The sequence below is a fragment of the Erithacus rubecula genome, assembly GCF_903797595.1.
Source record: "Erithacus rubecula genome assembly, chromosome: 26".
Classification (NCBI taxonomy): domain Eukaryota; kingdom Metazoa; phylum Chordata; class Aves; order Passeriformes; family Muscicapidae; genus Erithacus; species Erithacus rubecula.
In genome coordinates this window covers 930299-947500 of record NC_136678.1, presented here as the reverse complement: position 1 = coordinate 947500, position 17202 = coordinate 930299, and the positions used below count along the sequence as shown (strand labels likewise).

Genomic DNA, 17202 nt, shown 5'->3' with positions numbered 1-17202 from the left:
GTGCATTGCCAGTGCCAGGATGGAGGGGACAAGCCCAGCTGCCCCCTCGGCCATCCTGACCACCCAGCACTCACATATGCCTGTGAAGGCAGCAGCTTTTGCTGAGTTAATGTGTTTTGCAGCCCCGCCGTGCAGCTGCCTCTCCCCACCACCCCAGCAGCCGAGCCAAAATCCATCAGGGGCTTCCAGGTTTCATGGGCTGAGGGCTGGGGGGGCCGTTTCCGCACAGTGCTGAATGCAGACACCACGACATATGGTGCTGCTCAGTGTTCTCAGGAGCAGAGGGCCAGGTGTGTGATGCTGCAGGAGCACAGGGCTAAATAAATGATGCAACTGGCTCCGTGGAGTTTTGGCCCAGACGAGAGTTCAGCTGAATGTCACCGGAGCTGTGGGACAGCTCCTGGCCAAGGTCTTGATCTGGCACTGGGAGGTCCTTAGCCCCATAGCAGCACTGAGGTTTTGGGAAGGTTTTGGGAAGGTTTTGGGGTCGTGTTGGGAAGGTTTTGAAGCCCTCAGGATGTGCAATAGGAGATGTTGTTTTTTGGCTATGGTGCTGGATGCTGGCAGGACCCCAGGCTCTGCAGTGTCCAGTGGTGGCTTGTGTGCTGGAGGAGGTGTCTGCAGGGCTACCGACGGCTTTATGGCTCTTGCCACACAGCACGAGAAGAGCAGGGGGCCGAGGAGAGTGGGAGAGAACCTCGGGCACAACCCAAACCTTCCCAGGCAACCCTTCACTGCAGGGGCATCTGGAGAGGGTTCGGTGGGGTGTCACCCCATGGAGGGGCAGCCCAACCCTTTTCCCTATGGGTGTTTGGGACACCGGGACATAACAGGCAGTGCTTCTGGGGACAGATGGCACCAGGCACCGGACAGATGGCTCCGTCCCAGACAGGCAGCCGGGGGCCGGGGACCTCTGGCGCTGGGCTGGTCCCTGGGGTCTCCCTCTGTCGGCCCCCGGCTGGTGGCCCGAGGGGAACAGGCACCACCGGCCATAGGCGGTGCGGGCACTGCCGGCCCCGTGGGCATCACCCCGGGGCGGGGACGGACACGGGCTCGAGGGCGCGACGCTCGCCCCGAGGGGCTGCAGCGGCTGGGAGAGGCGGCACCGGGCCGAGGAGAGTGACACCGGTCCGGTTTGAAAGGTCACATCTGCTCAGGGGGTGGTACCCGGCGGAGGGGAGGGTGACAGCAGCTCGGGATGCGATAGCGGGTGGAGGTGACACCGGCCCGGGGGGCGGTACCGGGGGCGGTGCCGCAGGCGGAGCTGTCCAGCACCGGCGTCTCCTGAACGGCCGCAGCTCGGGGGCCGGGGCAGCCCCCGCTGCCCCCCCTCTGCCGGGCACTCCCCACTCCCGCCCGCCGGGGGTCCCGCCCGGCAGAGCGGACACACTGCCCCGGTCCCCTGGCCCCGGCCCGGGAGGTGTCGCAGGAACGGGGGCTGTGAGAGAGGGGTGGGGACGGGCTGGGAAACACCAGGGGTCGCGGCGAGCCGGGCACCGTGTGGCCGGGATACCCCCGGGGAGAAGCCTTGGGCGTCCACGACCCTTGCCCAGCCCTTCAGACCGTTCCAGATTCTCACGGAGCCCCTCGCACAGACCCCCGCACAGAGCTCCCAGGCTCTGTCCCGGCCCCAGACCAGCCTCATCCTACAGCAGAATTTGTGCTGAGCAGAGCTCGGTCTCCTGGCCATACTACGGCTCGGTGGCAGTGGCTGCTGCAGCAGGTCCAGCTCAGAGCTCAGCTTTGCTCAGAGCCGGTTTTATTGAAGTGGGTTAAGTGGCTAATGGGATTGCTGCAGAGCAGCTAAGGCAGGGATTAGTGCTGTGGTTATGGGCTGGGCATCTCTGAAAGTGTTCCAAAAACGTGTGAATGTGGCAATTGGGGACATGGTTCAGTGATGGGTACGGCAGTGCTGGGTTAGCAGTTGGACTTGATGATCTTGGAGGGCTTTTCCAGCCTCACAATCCTGTGATTTCTCTATGATTTCTCTCTGCCTGGATAAGAGCTGATTTCTGTCCTTCAGTGCCTGCCTCTGTCCATCTCCCAGCAGCTCCCTGAGCTCCCAGCATAGTGCTGAGAGGAATAGCAGGCAAGGCTGTGTGTGGCTGATCTCCACTTCTATGTGCCTGCCCATGCACTGCTTGCAGCCAGGAGAAGCACCTGCCTGCACCCAGCCTGACATTGCCCTCTGGAGGGGTGGGAGAGGGGAGCAGTGGGAGCTCCCTGGGGAAGGGCCCAGCCTGCTGTCCCTGCGATGTGGGTGGTGGCAATGTCCAGGCAATGACACAGGCTGGTGGGCAGGCCAGGTCCTGGCTGGGGCACGGGGGCTGGAGGGCTGGGCCTGGTGGTTGAATTGGCAGCTTGTTCTCCTCTGAAGGCCCCTTTCTGCCCTGGCTCCCTCTGTTTCTCTTTGGAAAGTTTTATGTTCCTTGTGTCACAAGGACCCTTTTCTTTGTCGCCCTGCCCGAGCGTGCCAGGGAGGAGGTTGTGCTGGAGCATGGCCATCCCTGATGGCAGCTCAAGGCTGGATGCTGCACAGGGCTGCAAGCCTTTGGGGGGCAGTTGTTTCACAGCACCAGGACCTGTCCCTTGGCAGGGGCTCTGCTGCTCAGACCATTCATACCCTGGGGTTCACCCCTGGGCTGCCCCCTCCACCCTCACCTGTACAAATGAAGGGTGCTTTGCATCTCCCTGGGGACACCTGGCACAGTGCTGCAGCCCCTGGCATTCCTGTGCTACCAATCCCAAAGGTGTCTCAAAGATTATTCCAAATTTATAGACCTGTTCTGCATCCCAGAACACCCAAGGAAGTATCCATCCTCCTTTCTTTCCTATTTATCAAACTGATTTCAGCTCCTTCCAGAGGCTGCATCAGGGTTGGGAAACAGGGACAGAGCAGGAGCAAGGTGCCAGCAGAGGCTGAAGGGTTGAACACATTTTTCATGACTCCATGCTCAGAGTCCTGCCACATTTATCCTGGGACATGGGACAGATCCCTGACAGGGATTTAAGCTGTGAGAGAAGCAAATTTTATCTTGCTGATAAAAGTCACCCCAAAATGCTACAAAATGCAGAGCAAAAAGCCTGCAGAGCCATTTGCTGTTCCCTTGGGAACATGGGAACCCCCATGATTGGACCCCTCCAGGGCACAGTTGTGGAGCCAGGGGCTTCAGCCACTCACTGCAGTCCCTGCAGGGCTGGAGACTTCCCATCTCAGCTCAGGTGATGCACGGCCCCAAAGCAGATCTGCTGCAGTGCTGGGAATGCTCCAGTGACCCCTCTAGGTCATGGAAATGGGACATGAAATGAGACCAGGCTCCAGGTCTCTGTTCATTTCTGGCTGCTAAAATCACACGTGTGAGATGGATTTGGACATGAGGCTGAGGAAGTAGTGCAAGCTCCGGGCGCAACAGATGCCTCTTTGAAGGAGATGCCTCAGGGATGTGCTGCCTTGTGCCTCTCCTGGGATGAAGGACACAGCTTGGCCAAGGCTTCACCTTCAGTGTGAACACCTGTGACCCTGTGTATGGCATCATCTGAAGGGATCAAGTCCCACCTCACCTCTGGGACTAAAAACTGAAGTTCACTTCCAGACCTGAGCTCTGGAGGCACGTGGGATGAGTATCCTCTGCTTGGCTGGGAGATGAATGCCTCCAGCTGCCCAGGAGGCTCAGCCCTGGTGCCCAGGCATGGCTCTACTGTTCACAGCATTGCTGTGGCATCCCCAGAATATACCCTGGTGCTAAAATACCTTGTGTGCACCTGCTGTTTTCCACTACCACAGGACCCATTGATCCCAAGGCACCCAGGGGAGTGATGGGGCCAAAAACTCACCCAGCCACCGAAAGTCTCCAAATTAAAGCATCAGGTGCAAGTTCCCAGGATTCTTGTTACCCAGAGGGGGAGCAGCAGCCTGTGCCTGAGAGCTGTTCCTGGGCTGAAGGAGAGAAAGTTGTTTCCCTTTTGAGCTAATTACAAAGGAGCTGCTGGGTCTATGTGGGTCAAGCCATGACCTGCTTTAGCCAGGCAGAGGCAGCAGGATGCCAGTGTGACACAGCATGACACAGCCCAGTGGGACACTCCTCTGCTCTCCTGCCATCCTCACACATGGGGCATGTGCCAAGGACACCCAGTCCTGGGGGCAAAGCTTGGATAGGGTAAAACCAGTCTGGAGGCAAAGGAAGAATTCTTTGGGAACAAGAGAGGGCTTGAATCTTGCCCAGGAATGGTTTTAGTTCCTGGTGGTTGATGCTGGATGTGTAGAGGGCTTCTGGGCAAAGGACTGGCTCCTTCTGGAGCTGATGGGGGAAACAGGGACTTGGCAGGATTGCTTTGGTTTATCCCTTTGATGGCATCCCTGGGTGTGGGACCACAGCATGAGGGTCCAGCTGGTCTCACAGGCTGGGGGAGTGGGACCACATCCCTATCACCCCTCAGCCACGCCCCAGGAAACACATGGCATCCCTAGAACAGAGTGAAGCCCAGGGAGAGGGGTCAGCAGGGCTTAGCCAGGCACAGAGGAATCCTTGGAGACATCTGAGGTGTGTGTGGTGGGAAAAGGACTGCTCTGAGCCTGGCTCCCAGCAGGCATTGGCATCTCCTGAGAAGCCTCAACCCTGTGAGCATAAGAGAAGGATTGATTTTCTTGTGGCCAGTGTGGTAGCTTTGGCTTCTGCTGCAGCTGTGGCATCGCTGGTGGGCTCAGAGGGGATGAAATGGAAGTTGTGTACACAAGAGAGAAATCCAAGGTGGAAAAAAAATCTGCAGAACCTGGTTACAGCCCTGATGCCACATGCCCAGGGAGCAGGCAGGGCTGGAGGAGTGCTGCATGCTGGTGGTGCTCACTGGGTGCTGGGGGAGGTAGGGTCATAGCATAAATCTAGATTAAAATTTTGCCTGAGTTGATTGAGTATGAGCTTGGGACAGATTTTATGGAGTGAGGAGCAGGTGATCTCCCTCTGCATTAGGAGAAAACCTACCAGGACCATTGGGGTTAGAGGAGTTTGTGTGAGGGACCTTGGGGTGAAATGGGTGTCTTGGAACCAGTGGTTTCATCATCCTTGCACCTATGGGGAGGAAGGTTCCCTTATCCTTTGAAGTGTCCAAGACCAGGTTGGACAGCTGAACAACCTGGGATAGTGGAAGGTGTCCCTGCCCATGGCATGGGCTTGGAATGAGATGATGGTCTGTAAGGTTCCTTCCAACCTAAACTGTTCTGTAGTTCTATGAAAGTCAACCTTGTTTGTGTTTGCACAAGGTGTTCTGCAGCTCAAGGCTGTGAACTCCTGTCCCCAGGCAGAGAACTCTCAGGGCAGAGGCTGCTTTAAAGAAAGGGGAAAAAAAAGTGTACAATTGGGGTTTATAAGTGTGGGCTGTGGGGTGCAGCTTGGAAACAGACTGGGGGTCAGAGGGGAGCTGCTTTCTGCTGATATTCACAGCTGGTTTGGGAACATTATGCCACCAAAAAGGAACTGGTGCCCAGCTGGGTGCTGAGCCCTGGCCTCCACACTCTTGGGAGTGACCTTTGTAGGTGCTGGAAATCCCACTGGCACTGGAAAGTCCTGCCTGTCTCCTGCTGCCCACCTTGAAGTGCCCTTGGGTGTGGGCTGGTACCAGAGCAGGCCCATCCATCCCTGAGCTGCTGGCAGAGCCCCCGTGCCTGCCTCCATCCCACCTTCTGCAGTGACTCAGGGACAGATCTGCTCCAGAACCCAAGTGCCTGTCCCAGCACTGCCTCCACCCTCCCCTGCTGTGCCTCGGGGCCATGGCCACGAGACCAGAGACAGCTCAGCCAGGAGACATCCTCTGAAACATCCCAGTGTTCCAGAGGCTCCAGGGAGAGCAAGCCCAGAGCTGTGTGTGCCAGTTTCCTCTGCCCCTTAATCAGAATTGCCTTGGAGAGACCTTTGTAGCTCCTGACTGGCACTGGAATTGGTGCTGAGAATCCTTGGTCTCATCTGCTGCATCAGCCCTTCTCCCCGTGACCCACAGCTCCACAATCAAATGATCCAGCTCACGTGGGTCCAGAAAAAGGAATTTGAGTGTGTTCACCCCAGTGCTGCCTGTGGGGCATGGTTTGGTCCTTGCAGACCCCCAAAAGCCTGGGGGGAGCAGGGCTCAGGCAGCTCAGTGGGGGGAAAAGGCAAACCAGGGCAGTTTGGGACACTTTTGGACTTGGTTCAGTGCAATGCAATGGCTGCAGCACTGAGGCTAGGTTGCTGTTCCCATTGGGGTGATGGAGCCATCTCCCTGCACCCCCACAGCTTCTCTCCAGCTCTGCAGGGGTGCCTGGCTGCATTCCCCAGCCCTCCAGGGACAGCCTCTGTAGGGTCCAGTACACCCTCCAATACACTCACTGCACCCAGACAACACCAAACCAGCAGTGGGTAGAGGAACCCTTACCATGAGTGGCCAGGACTGATGGTCCCCACAGAATGCTCTGGGACCCCAAAATCCCCTCCTCAGAGATTTTTCTTCAAGGAGGCTGAGTGAAACCATGCTGGAGCAACATGGAATGTATGTCCTGGAAAAGTTGTGGCACCTGGTGCCTGTGGGACCACAGCTCTCTGTCTTTCTAGAGATCATTTCATCCCCTGGAGAAAACCTTTTCCTTTGAGTTTTGAGTTTTTTCCTGAAGAGCTGCAGGTGGGATGTATTTGGAGATGGAGCTTTGTTTCATGGCTGGTTTCCTTGCTGAGCTCTGCTCTGCCTGCCTTGGCAAATTCTGTGGGCATGAGGACTGATGAGCTTCTCCACTCACTGCAACTGTGTGGCAGGTGGCACCATGTGGGGGGACACTGGGGATGAGGAGGGCACTTCATTGTGGGGGTAGGACTCAGACACCAGTAGATGGGGTCACAGAGCTGGTCTTCATGTCATTAGAAGGTGGTCTTGGGTGATTGTCTAATGTGACAAGAAGTTGGTCTTAGTTTTAGGTGGCCAGGAGATGGCCTCAGATGAATGGGAGGTGGTCTTGGTTGATCAGGAGGTTATTCTGGGGACCAGGAAAAGGTTTTGAGTGGCCAAGAGGGCCCCATCCTGACTGTGGTGCACCCCTAACTGGTGAAGGTCTGTGTCCAAATGTCCTTGCTGCAGAGACCTGCTGTGGGGACCTGGGGACACAGGGGTGGGGCTGCACAGGCTCCCTAGGAGAGGACATCACATATGCCCTAGTCCTGTGGATCCCTGCCAGGGGACATCATGTGTGTCCTCACCCTGGGCTGTGTGGTGCAGTGGCCTTCTCCAAGGATGGGGACACTGAGCACCCGTGGCCAGCAGGAACAAAGGTCTGATGCAGCTGAGGGGCTGTGGGTGCCTTCTCTGTCCTGGGCTGTGACGAATCCTTCTCTTCCTCCACAGCCTTGCCAGCAGCTGCCTCACCAGGATGAAGGGGACAGCCAATGTCAACTCCATGGGCCGCAGCCACTACCAGTCTGCCATCCCAGTGCCCCGTGCCATGGCCCATGGCAAACTGCACACCCCAGCCTCCCTGAGCACCCCAGGGTCCCCTGTCCTGCACAGGGCTCCGTCCCCTCGGCCAGGGAAGGTGCCAGCCCCCAGTCCCAAGGCTCTCAAGCCCAAAGCCACTGGAAAAGCTGCTGGCCATGAGCTGGCCAAGGGCAGGGAGGGAAGCCCCAGTGTCCCCACTCATGGTGGGCAGAAAGGCCTGTCAAGACCCCTGGTGTCCCCTGGGAAATTGCTAGAGGCAGTGGACAGTGGGAGGAGAGGGGCAGGCAGGGTGGGGGAGCCCACGGAGCTGCGCAGTGCTCCCCTAGCACAGGGCAGGGGCGGGGGGCGACTGGGGGGGCCCCCTGGGAAGGGCAATGGAACAGCCACACCAGGGACAGGGGATGAGTCTCGTGGTGCCTCACAGGGGAGGGGCCCTGTATTTGGGTCAGGGGCCATCACTTTCTCTTCAGGGCCCCCACACAGCCACCCCATCACTGCCACTGTGGCACCCTTCCAGTACCGGTGAGTCCGTGGGGATGGTGGAACATGGGGCTGGGGGTACCTGGGGACATGGGGCTGTGGGGGGCATGGGGACAGGGGGAAGCAGGCAGGCCCAGGAGGGGTGGCCATGGGAAATGGTAGGGCTGGGTGAGGGGGCTCTGTACCAAAAGGAAGGTTCCCACTGGATTTGGGGTGCTGGGGTTCCTAAGGCACCCATGGGAGCTGATGTGGGGCAGGGGATGGACTCATTAAGGAACAGGGTGCCCTGGGACCTCCTGCCATGAGACCAGTGTCCCCAGACCATGGCAGAGCCTGTGGCTCCATGTTCTCATTACTTAGGGGTCCCCAGCCAGTTGCCCCTGATCACCCACTCTCACCCCCTCTGCCCGCAGGCTGCAGGAGGACCGGGACCATGAGAGGGCCACATCCCCGGGTGATGAGTGCTCTGGTCCTGAGAAGGGATCTGACCCTGACCCCAAGCCCAGAGGCCTGAGTGAGTCCAGAGGGGTTGGTCAGGAATGGGTGTGTCCTGCTGGGGGGCTGCTGTGATGGTGTTGGGGGACAGAGGCTCGTGCTGGAAGGGGAACCAGGGCTGGAGGTCAGGGGAGCGGTGGGGAGGGGAAACCCTCACATGGGAGGTGCTCCAACTCTCCTGGGAAAGGCTCGTCTGCAGTTCCTGCATCTGTGACCTCCGTGGCCAAATCTCTGCACTGTGGTAAGCACAGGGGACTGTACCAAGGGGACTGAACCCTCTGGGGACGGTGCCAGGACATCACCAGGGCTGGGTCGTTCCCTCCCCTTCCCGGTTACCCAGCGAGCTCCAGGAATGACCCATTTCCAAGGAGCTGGCACGGAGGGACGGCGGGGTCCCCACACCCACCACCAGGTCGCCCCCTCTCGAGGGCTGAATAGAAGCTCCCCGCCGCAATGCTGAGGCCACCCCAGTCCCCTCTGGCGCTTGCTCTGGGGGAGGTTTTGGAGAGGCGGCTCCAGGGAGGATGCTGGGGCGGCGGTTGCCAGGGCAGCGGCAGCCGAGGATGGCGGGATGCTCCAGACGTGCAGGGAAGGGGAAAAAGGGAGCCGAGAGCTTCACCAGGTGATCTGAAGGGACAGAAGTCGGTCAGATCCACAGTGGTTCCTGGCAGAGCCCGACTTTGACCTGGAGTCCCAACGCCTCAGTCAGAGAATAATCAGCGCTGAGCCCCGATTTGGAAAGTGCTGAAGCCAGCAGCAAGCGGGAGGATGTTCCAGGAGCGAGCGGGGCTGGCATGCGCCCAGTGCAGCTGCCCTGCTCCTTGGGGAGGTTTTGGGATAGAGCCGAGCGGGTTCGGCACTGTGGAAGGGCTGGATCCTTTCCCTCACTCCATGCCTGCTCCAGCTTCCCCGGCCCACGGCACCTCCCACGGCTCCGCCGGGCCCAGCCAGAGGGAACGGGGACATTGGGAGACCCCAAGAATCACCTCACCAGCCCCAAATTTGCCCTCTACAGAGGGATCTGCACCCAGGCAACAGCCCTCCCTTGAAACCCGAGTGGCTTTGGGGTGCCGCTTGTGCACCCATCCTGCCCCAGCAGCACCTCTTAGTGCAAAACACCCTTTTTTTGGGGCATCCTTTCTTGCCCCATCCAGGCAGAGTTATTTGGGACTCTTCAGCACTAACTACCACGGGCTGAACCCCATCACCGGCCCGGGGGTGGGCTGGGGGGCTCGCACCATCCCCGGTCCTCCCGTCCTTATCTCGGCAGCCGTGATGGGCTCTAATGCAATATTTCCCGGCGGTTGCCATGGTAGCCCGCGTGAGGTCACCAAATAGACTTAATTCAGCCCTCCCGAGGGACGGGTAATTAATGAAAAATGATGATAACCAGATCCCTCTCCCCTTCTTCCCCCATCCGCCTTTAATTCCCTAGGATCAATGGAGAGGCCCCGCTGGGTTTGGGGGCCACAGTGTCCCTCGGAGGACTCCTGGGGCCACCCTGGGCCCTTGCTGCACAATTTGGGGAGAAACGGGGATGCTTTGCTCCCCGTGGGGATGGGTGCGCAGTGTCTAGACGGGCGTGAGGTCCATGGCGGGCGGGACAGGGGGTTCTTCAGCGCAGGGTGCCGGGGTGTGGGACCCCTGAGCTGGCTTCATCCACCTCCCGCCCAGCACCCAGCACGTCCCTGCCTGCGAGGGGCTGCGGAACGGGGCGGGTAGGTCGCGGGGGTCGCGGGGGCCATCGCCGGCTCCCCGCCAGCTTCATGCCTCGCCCCAGAGGTGCTGTGCCACCGCCGGGTCCTGTGCCACCCTGTCCCCGGGGTCCCACGCGCTCCCTCCGCCCCCCGGTTTTCGCCGCGCGCGCCACCGCCCGGCCCCGCCCCGCGGCGCGCGCCCCCTCCCCTCGCTGCCCTCCGCGGGCGCGCGCGCCGCGCCCCGCCCCCTGCCCGCGCCAGAGGAGGGCGGGCCCTTTTTGTTCGCCCCTGACATTCCGCTGGTTCGCTGTGTCCTGCCGGCGGCGGAGCGGCGAGGTGGGGCCGTGCCGCTCACCCCTCTCCCCGCACCCCAACTCCCCGCCCGCGCCATCCCCTCCCCTCCCCGCTCCGCCCCGGCCGGTGGGACGGGCGCTGACGCCGCCTCTCCCTCTGTCTCGCCCGGTGTGTCCTCGGTGCCGCAGCAACAGCAGCAGTGCCCGGCGGGTTAAATGGTTGCAGCGCGGGGATGCTGGGGAGCAACCTCAAGAGCCTTCCCGACGTGGAGCTGGGCGAGGAGGAGCGCGGCTTTCGCCGGGGCCCCGACGGCAGCACCGTGATGCCGAAGCGGGCGAAGGCGGCGGCGGCGGCCGCGGGGCCGCGGGGCGCGGAGCTGCGCGTCTTCAAGGCAAGCAGCGCGGAGGGGCGGCTGCCGGCCGGCTCCAACCTGCGCAAGCAGAAGTCGCTCACCAACCTCGCCTTCCTCACCGACGCCGAGAAGAAGCGGCAGCTCTATGAGCCTCGCTGGAGCGACGACATGGCCAAGGCGGCAGCGCCGGGGCCGGCGGCGGCGGGGGGCGGCGGGCGCGGCGGCCCCCGCGGGCGGGACGCGCCCGCCATGTCGCGGAGCCTGTCCCGCTCCGAGCACTCGCTGTTGTCGCCGCGCCCCGCCGGCCCCGCCAAGCCGCCGCCCGCGGGGAAGCCGAGCCGCATCCCCCGCGGGCCCTACGCCGAGGTGAAGCCCCTCAGCAAGGCCCCCGAGGCGGGCGGCGGCGGCGGCAAGTGCGACGACGAGCTGCTGGGCGGGAAGGGGCCGGCGGTGGCGGCGGGCACCGAGGAGAAGCCGTACCTGAAGGTGGACCCCGAGCTGGTGGTGACGGTGCTGGGAGACCTGGAGCAGCTCCTCTTCAGTCAGATGCTGGGTGAGTGCGGCCGGCGCGACCCCCGGGCCCGACGTCGGGATGGGAATGGCCAGCAGTGGCAGCTGTTGGCATCTGGGCTCCTGGCGCAACGTGAGGACTCGCTGGCGGCCACCTCAGTGTCTTGGAGCGAAGGGCGCCTGGGGGGAAAAGGAGTCATCAGCCTCGGTGGCCTCATCGCTTACAATCACAGAATGGTTTGGGTTGGAAGAGACATCAGAGCTCATCCTTATCCATCCCCTGCCATGGGCTAGGACACCTTCCACTAGCCCTGGTTGTTCCCAGCCCTATCCAGCCTGGCCTTGGCCACTGCCAAAGGGATCGGGAAGCCACAGCTGCTCTGGGAAACCTGTGCCAGAGTCTTCCCACCCTCACAGGGAGAATTCCTTCCCAATATCCCATTTACCCTTGCTTTCTGTCAGTGGGAAGCCATTCTCCCTTGTCCTTTCACTCCAGGCTCTTGTCCTAAAGTCCCTCTGCAGCTCTCCTGGAGCCCCTTTAGGTGCTGAAAAGGGCTTTAAGGTCTCCCCAGAGCTTTCTCCTGAACACCCCCAGCTCTCCCAGCGTGGCTCCGGAGCAGAGGGGCTCCAGCCCTCTGTGCATCATCTCCAAGGCATGCTTGAGGGAAGATGCTGTCACCTGCCTCTTGCCTTGGAGGAAGGGCAGTTCCTCCTCACAAGGAGTGGTGGCAGGTGGTGGTGGAGCTTGTCCTCTCCCACGTGTCTTGTCGGCCATCCCTTGTCTCAACACCCACCAAACATCACGGAGGCTGCACAGCTGGGTGCCACAGCTGCTCCCCACCATCAGTGTGACTTGCCCTGGGGGTGACCTTGGGAAGCTGCTGGAGGAGGTGCCATATGAGGGGTCGCTGCTGCTGCTCCATGTTGGGCAGATCCAGAGCTCCACTGAGGTCTGTGGCTCTGGCAGAGGAGGGTTCTCCCAGGATGCTGCTGCAGGGTTTGCGTGAGCCAGTTTCAGGCTGTGGCTGCCTGTGCTTTGCTATCCCTGTGGGTTTGGTGCCTGAGCTTGTTGTGTACGTTGTGTGCATGGTGTGTTTCTATGAGAACAGTGAGCACTGGCCCAGGGCTGGCTGTGCCCCAGACCCACTGCCCTTTCACGGGCTGCAGCGTTGGGTCTCAGTCCAGGTGTGCCCAGCCCTTGCCATTCTCTCATGCTGTGTGCTGATCTCTAGGAATTGTGGCTGCCTCGGCAGCCCTCTGCTTCCACTGACACCCTGTCTTCCCTGCATCACAGCCAGCAGTTCCCGGGGTCTTGGCTGGGCAATGACTGTGGAGGCTTGTGGCTCTGAAGAGCTGTGTTTGGTCTGGCAAACTGGCATGAGAAGGTGGCAAGGAGCCCTGAAGCCATCATGGTGCTTGCAGTTCTCGAGCTTGTCGGCTGCAAAGCCCTGGTGGTGGTGGGGGAGCAGCATTACAGGCAGGACTGGTGTGTCCAGTCCCTTCAAGTTCTCTGCCTGGGACCTCTTTTTAGGGGGCCTGGAGCTTCTCTGGTGCTTGAGCTGGCTTGAGATGCCTTGTCCTTGCTGTGTGATGAAGAGAAAGGGGAGAGCCTGGAGCCTGGGGGAGGTGGTTTGGAGATGTGGAGCGAGCTGAGGTGTGTGTTGGAGCCAGGCACCTGGAAAGCCACACTTGCCAAGTCTGCATCTCTGTGTACCCCTAGCTGTTCAAGGAGCTTTTGGGGTGTCACAGCCCCAGCCCCAGCAGGGCTCTGGCACAGCATGCACCAGCATATGCTGGCACACAGGCATGGAGCCTCCCAGACCATTGCCCTTGGCCCTCTGGCCATCCTCAGCCACAGGGGTTGCAGCAGTGCCCTCCTTGACAAGGTCTGCCCTAATGCTGGGGCATCCCAGGGCTCACAAGTGGAAGCCACAGAGTGAGCTCGAGGCCTGGGCAGGCAGACTGTGGGGATGAGCAGGTGGGATGCAGGGGGTCAGCCTGGCTGCAGGGGCTCAGGCTGTGGTCCCACAGCTGGGTTTACAGACATCCATCCTCAGGCCTAATGCTGTGGTAGCACCAGATGCCATGGGAGCAGGGCAGATGTCAGGAGGATTTGTCACTTATGGGACTAGCAGACTGCCACTCACTGGTGTTGGGATGCCTGGGGGAATCTCAGTGTCCCCTCATGATGCTCTGCTCTATGGTGGGAGTTTCCTCTGAGAGAAATCCTTGCAGGACTGGCCTCTGTGGGAGTAACTCCCAGTTTGTGGTACTCTGGAGTACCAGAGATCCAAGACAGGATCTTGTGCACACTCTGAGGAAGAGCATTGTGGTGGAAGTGCCCCCTTCAACTGATTTGGTTTCTGGGATGTTGCCAAGCCTCCACCTGCATCAGTCAGGGCTGACTTTGACCTTGGAAGGTGTTGAACATCCCTTTGGACTGCACTTAGCACCTGAGGACTTGGTCAGCTGATCTGTGAGGCCCAAACTCTGCCAGATCTGTCCTCTGTGTATTGCCAATAATTTTCCATGACACATGGACTGGCAGGCTTCCTGCAGGAGGATTGAGGACTGTGTCTAGAGTGGGATGGGGAGAGTGCCTGGGGAGCTTCACCCTGCTGAAACTTCCCTTCTGTTCCATGGGGTTGTACTTCCCACATTCATGGGATTTGTGATGTTGAATCACACCTTACCCAAGCCAGCTGTGACCTGGCATATCCATGGCAGCCTGTGTGGTGGGGATGCCATCAGGAGCCTGGGATGTGGTGGGGAAAGAGCAGTGTGACAGTGCTGCTGGCACAACCACAACTTGAGGGTGTGTGGATGCACACTGAGCCTCCAGACTCTGTTGCTTGCAATCCAAGCAGATGAAATCTTCCCCAGTGGTGATGGTACCTTCCACAACCTGACTTTCCCAGAAAGAGGTGGTTCCTGTGCTGGAGATGGGCCTGGAAGGAATGGGATCCCAGGAAATTTGTATTCAGGAGAGTGGGCTTTACACCCTGCTAGGGTGGTGAGGAGAACCAGGAGAGCAGTTTCTTCCTGGTTGCTACAGGAGATGCTTGGGAGGGAAGGAAGGTCTGCTGTTGTCATCAGTCCCTTAGGCAAATGATACATCAGCCAGGGCTCTTTGGCAATGTCTGCTGAAGGACACCCTATCCAGAGTGGCATGGAAAGACCCACAAGCTTGGTTTGTGCTGGGAAGAGAGAGGCAGAAACTGCAGGGACTTCCAACCTCTCCAGATATGTTTGTCCATGATCTGTGTTAAGAAGCCTGTGCAGCTTCTGAGCTCCTGGCCCTGCCAGCCACAGTGGCTTCCAGAGACCTTGTGTGTCTTTGGTCTCCACACCTGAATTCTCATCTCTACCTCATGCTTCTGCCAGAAGCATTCCCAAGCCTCACTTGGCCAAAAATACAGTTTATTCAGTAATGGCCAAATGTTGCCTCTCACTCAGTCACTGCTGCTGCCTCATCTGTTTGATGGCACTGAAGCCTTTGAGGCTGAGCCATTTTTAAAGAGCAGCCTGTGCAAGGCAGGAGAGGTCATGGGCACGCAGCAACCACATGTGCTTTGTAGAGGCTATTTCCATCATCCAAATTACACATTTCACATCAACCAAAGACTGAGGCTTCTCATCAAAGCTGACTGGCAAGTGGGTTGCTAATTACACCAGTGCCAGTGCCCAACCACAGCAAGAAGGGGACAGAGGGCATATGACCAGCATGGTGGAAGAGCTGGTTGTGCAGAGCTCAGCATGCCCATGTCTGCATGGTGGACAGGGCTGTGCAAGTGCAGGGGCTTTTTTGTACAGACTGTGCATGTGGTGGTGCCCAGTGTAATGGTTGCACTTACCTAGAGCTCCCCAGAGCACCTCTGATATCGTGCAGCTGCTTTCTGCAGCCATTTCCTTGTCCATCTCTTGCTGGATGTGGTGTCTCTTAAGTGGCTGCTAATTCACATTAACAAGTGAGTGGTCAGTGTTGTGTGGGCCAGAACCCAGGTGGACACACGTGAGATCCCAGTGGAGATGGTGTTCTCTGAAATGCTCTCTGCAGAAGTCTGCAGCCCTGCCAAGCTCTTCAGCTGCAGCTCTAAAGTGTCCCAGTCCTGCAGCCCCTGGGTGGGCCATGCTGCCCTTCCCAGGTGGCCCAGCAGGGATTCCTTGCTGGGCAGTCCATGCCCACAGGCAGTCGGTGCCCTCGTGGTGCCAACAGGCAGGCAGGGCAGAGCCTGGCTGTGCTCAGGCTGGCACTGATGGGCAGTGGGTGCCAGCAGCCCCTCGGTGGTGAGGGGGAGAGCCAAGGGCTGGAATGGGCAGATGGGCTCTGTGACAGGCAGGAGCTGCCTGTTGCTTTTGACTCTGGTTGAAAAAGTAAACCACAGTGCAGAAAAAACTGGCATCTGACATGCCCCGTGCTAGGACATTGCTGACTCTAGTGGAGATGGGAACTAAGTTACTGCCTTCTGATTGCCCTCCTTGCTGGGAAACACACGGTGTGGGATCAGAGAAGCACCTCTGCCCCATGGCATTCCTCCCTCTGCCCCATGGCATTCCTGCTGGTTTAATTAAGCACTAATGTGTCTGTGGCAGCACTGGGCAGCAGTATCCAGGCTCCCTGGCAGGAGACCATGAGGAGGTCAGAGACCAAGTAGCTCTTCATCGTGATGAGAGTGGATTATTGCCTTGTAAAGTGCTGTGGCTGTCCTGATACCACCAGTGCTGTTCCTCTCTTAAGGTCCCTGTGTGGCAGCATCTGTGTGACGAGGTCATCAGGATGGGGATTTGTTTCCTTTTGTCCACAGAGCTGGACTCCTGCCTTTGGGGTAATAGTGAGGAGAAAGAGGAGTGGTACACAGTTGTGCTGCTGCTTCCAGCCTGCTCTCGGGAGCTGACAACAAGCTTTCTCCAGCTGAGATGGCTGCAGTTACTGTGGAGAAGATGTGGAAATGAGATCCATGGGCTGCAGTGCTTCTGCTGAAGCTGTTTGGGATGTGCCCTGTTCCCAGTGATTAAGGCAGTGTGGAAACAGGGCTGAGAAAAAAGTAAATCCAGATTTGTCTTTCAGAATTTCCCATGGAAAGAATAAACACTTGAAAACACATATTTGGGGATGTGCTGCTGAAACAAAATTCTCCCCAAAGAGCCTGAAAATCCCTGTTCAAATGGGGGCTTCCCAATGATTGCCTAAATCTCACCCCCAAATCCAACATGTCTGAAAAGAAAATATGTAAATTAATAGAAAATAATTGAAATTCTGGAGGTTCTGTTTGGGATGTGCTGATGGGATGTGACCACAGTGGTACCTGGATAATGCCCCCTCAAGGCTTCACAGTTCCATGGGTGTGACTGCTGAGTGCTGCTGGGATGGACCCAGCCCACCCATGGCTCCTGCCTGGTCCTGGTGCCTTGTGAGCAGTTTGCTTCCATGTTGGCACTCAGGGAGTCACTGGTACTTCTGGATCCTTCTGGAGAGCATCTTCCACATGCCTCTGTTCCCAACTTTGTGTGTTTGGCTTCTTATACTGTGGCATGTGTCTCTGAGCCCACAGCACTCCCTTGTCACAAGTCCCCCCACCATAAATCACACTGTTGTGTCCATTTAAGTTCCCAGCCCTTTGTCTTTCTGTGCAGCTTCTCATGGTGCCAGAAAATAATGTCCCTGGTCACTTCTGCCTGCAGACTCCCCTTGCACTCTCACTTGAGCATCTGAGGACAGCACTTGCTTGTTGCTTGTGGCAATTGCACGGGGGAGGATTTGTTCCAGCTCAGCATAGAGCCTGCACCCTCTGAGGTGTGTAACTGTGAGTGATGTCAGCCTCCAGTGCCAGCCTGTGGCTTCCCTGGCTCAGCTGCAGGTGTGACTGGCTGGTTTGCTGTAGGGCTGCAGTCTTGGGATCAAGACTGCCTGACTGTGCAGTGTCA

At 58.8% G+C, this 17202-nt stretch overlaps 1 protein-coding gene across 1 annotated transcript in view; it reads left to right on the top strand.

Annotated features, from left to right (window-relative positions):
* Positions 1–17202, top strand: part of NAV1 (neuron navigator 1) — a 73452-nt gene that overhangs the window by 6496 nt on the left and 49754 nt on the right. Inside the window, exons 2-4 of the mRNA XM_079327094.1 lie at positions 7360–7971; positions 8343–8443; positions 10604–11320. Of these exons, the coding sequence (XP_079183220.1) occupies positions 7385–7971; positions 8343–8443; positions 10604–11320 (1405 nt within the window). The 5' untranslated portion in view covers positions 7360–7384. The remainder of the gene's footprint in view (positions 1–7359; positions 7972–8342; positions 8444–10603; positions 11321–17202) is intronic.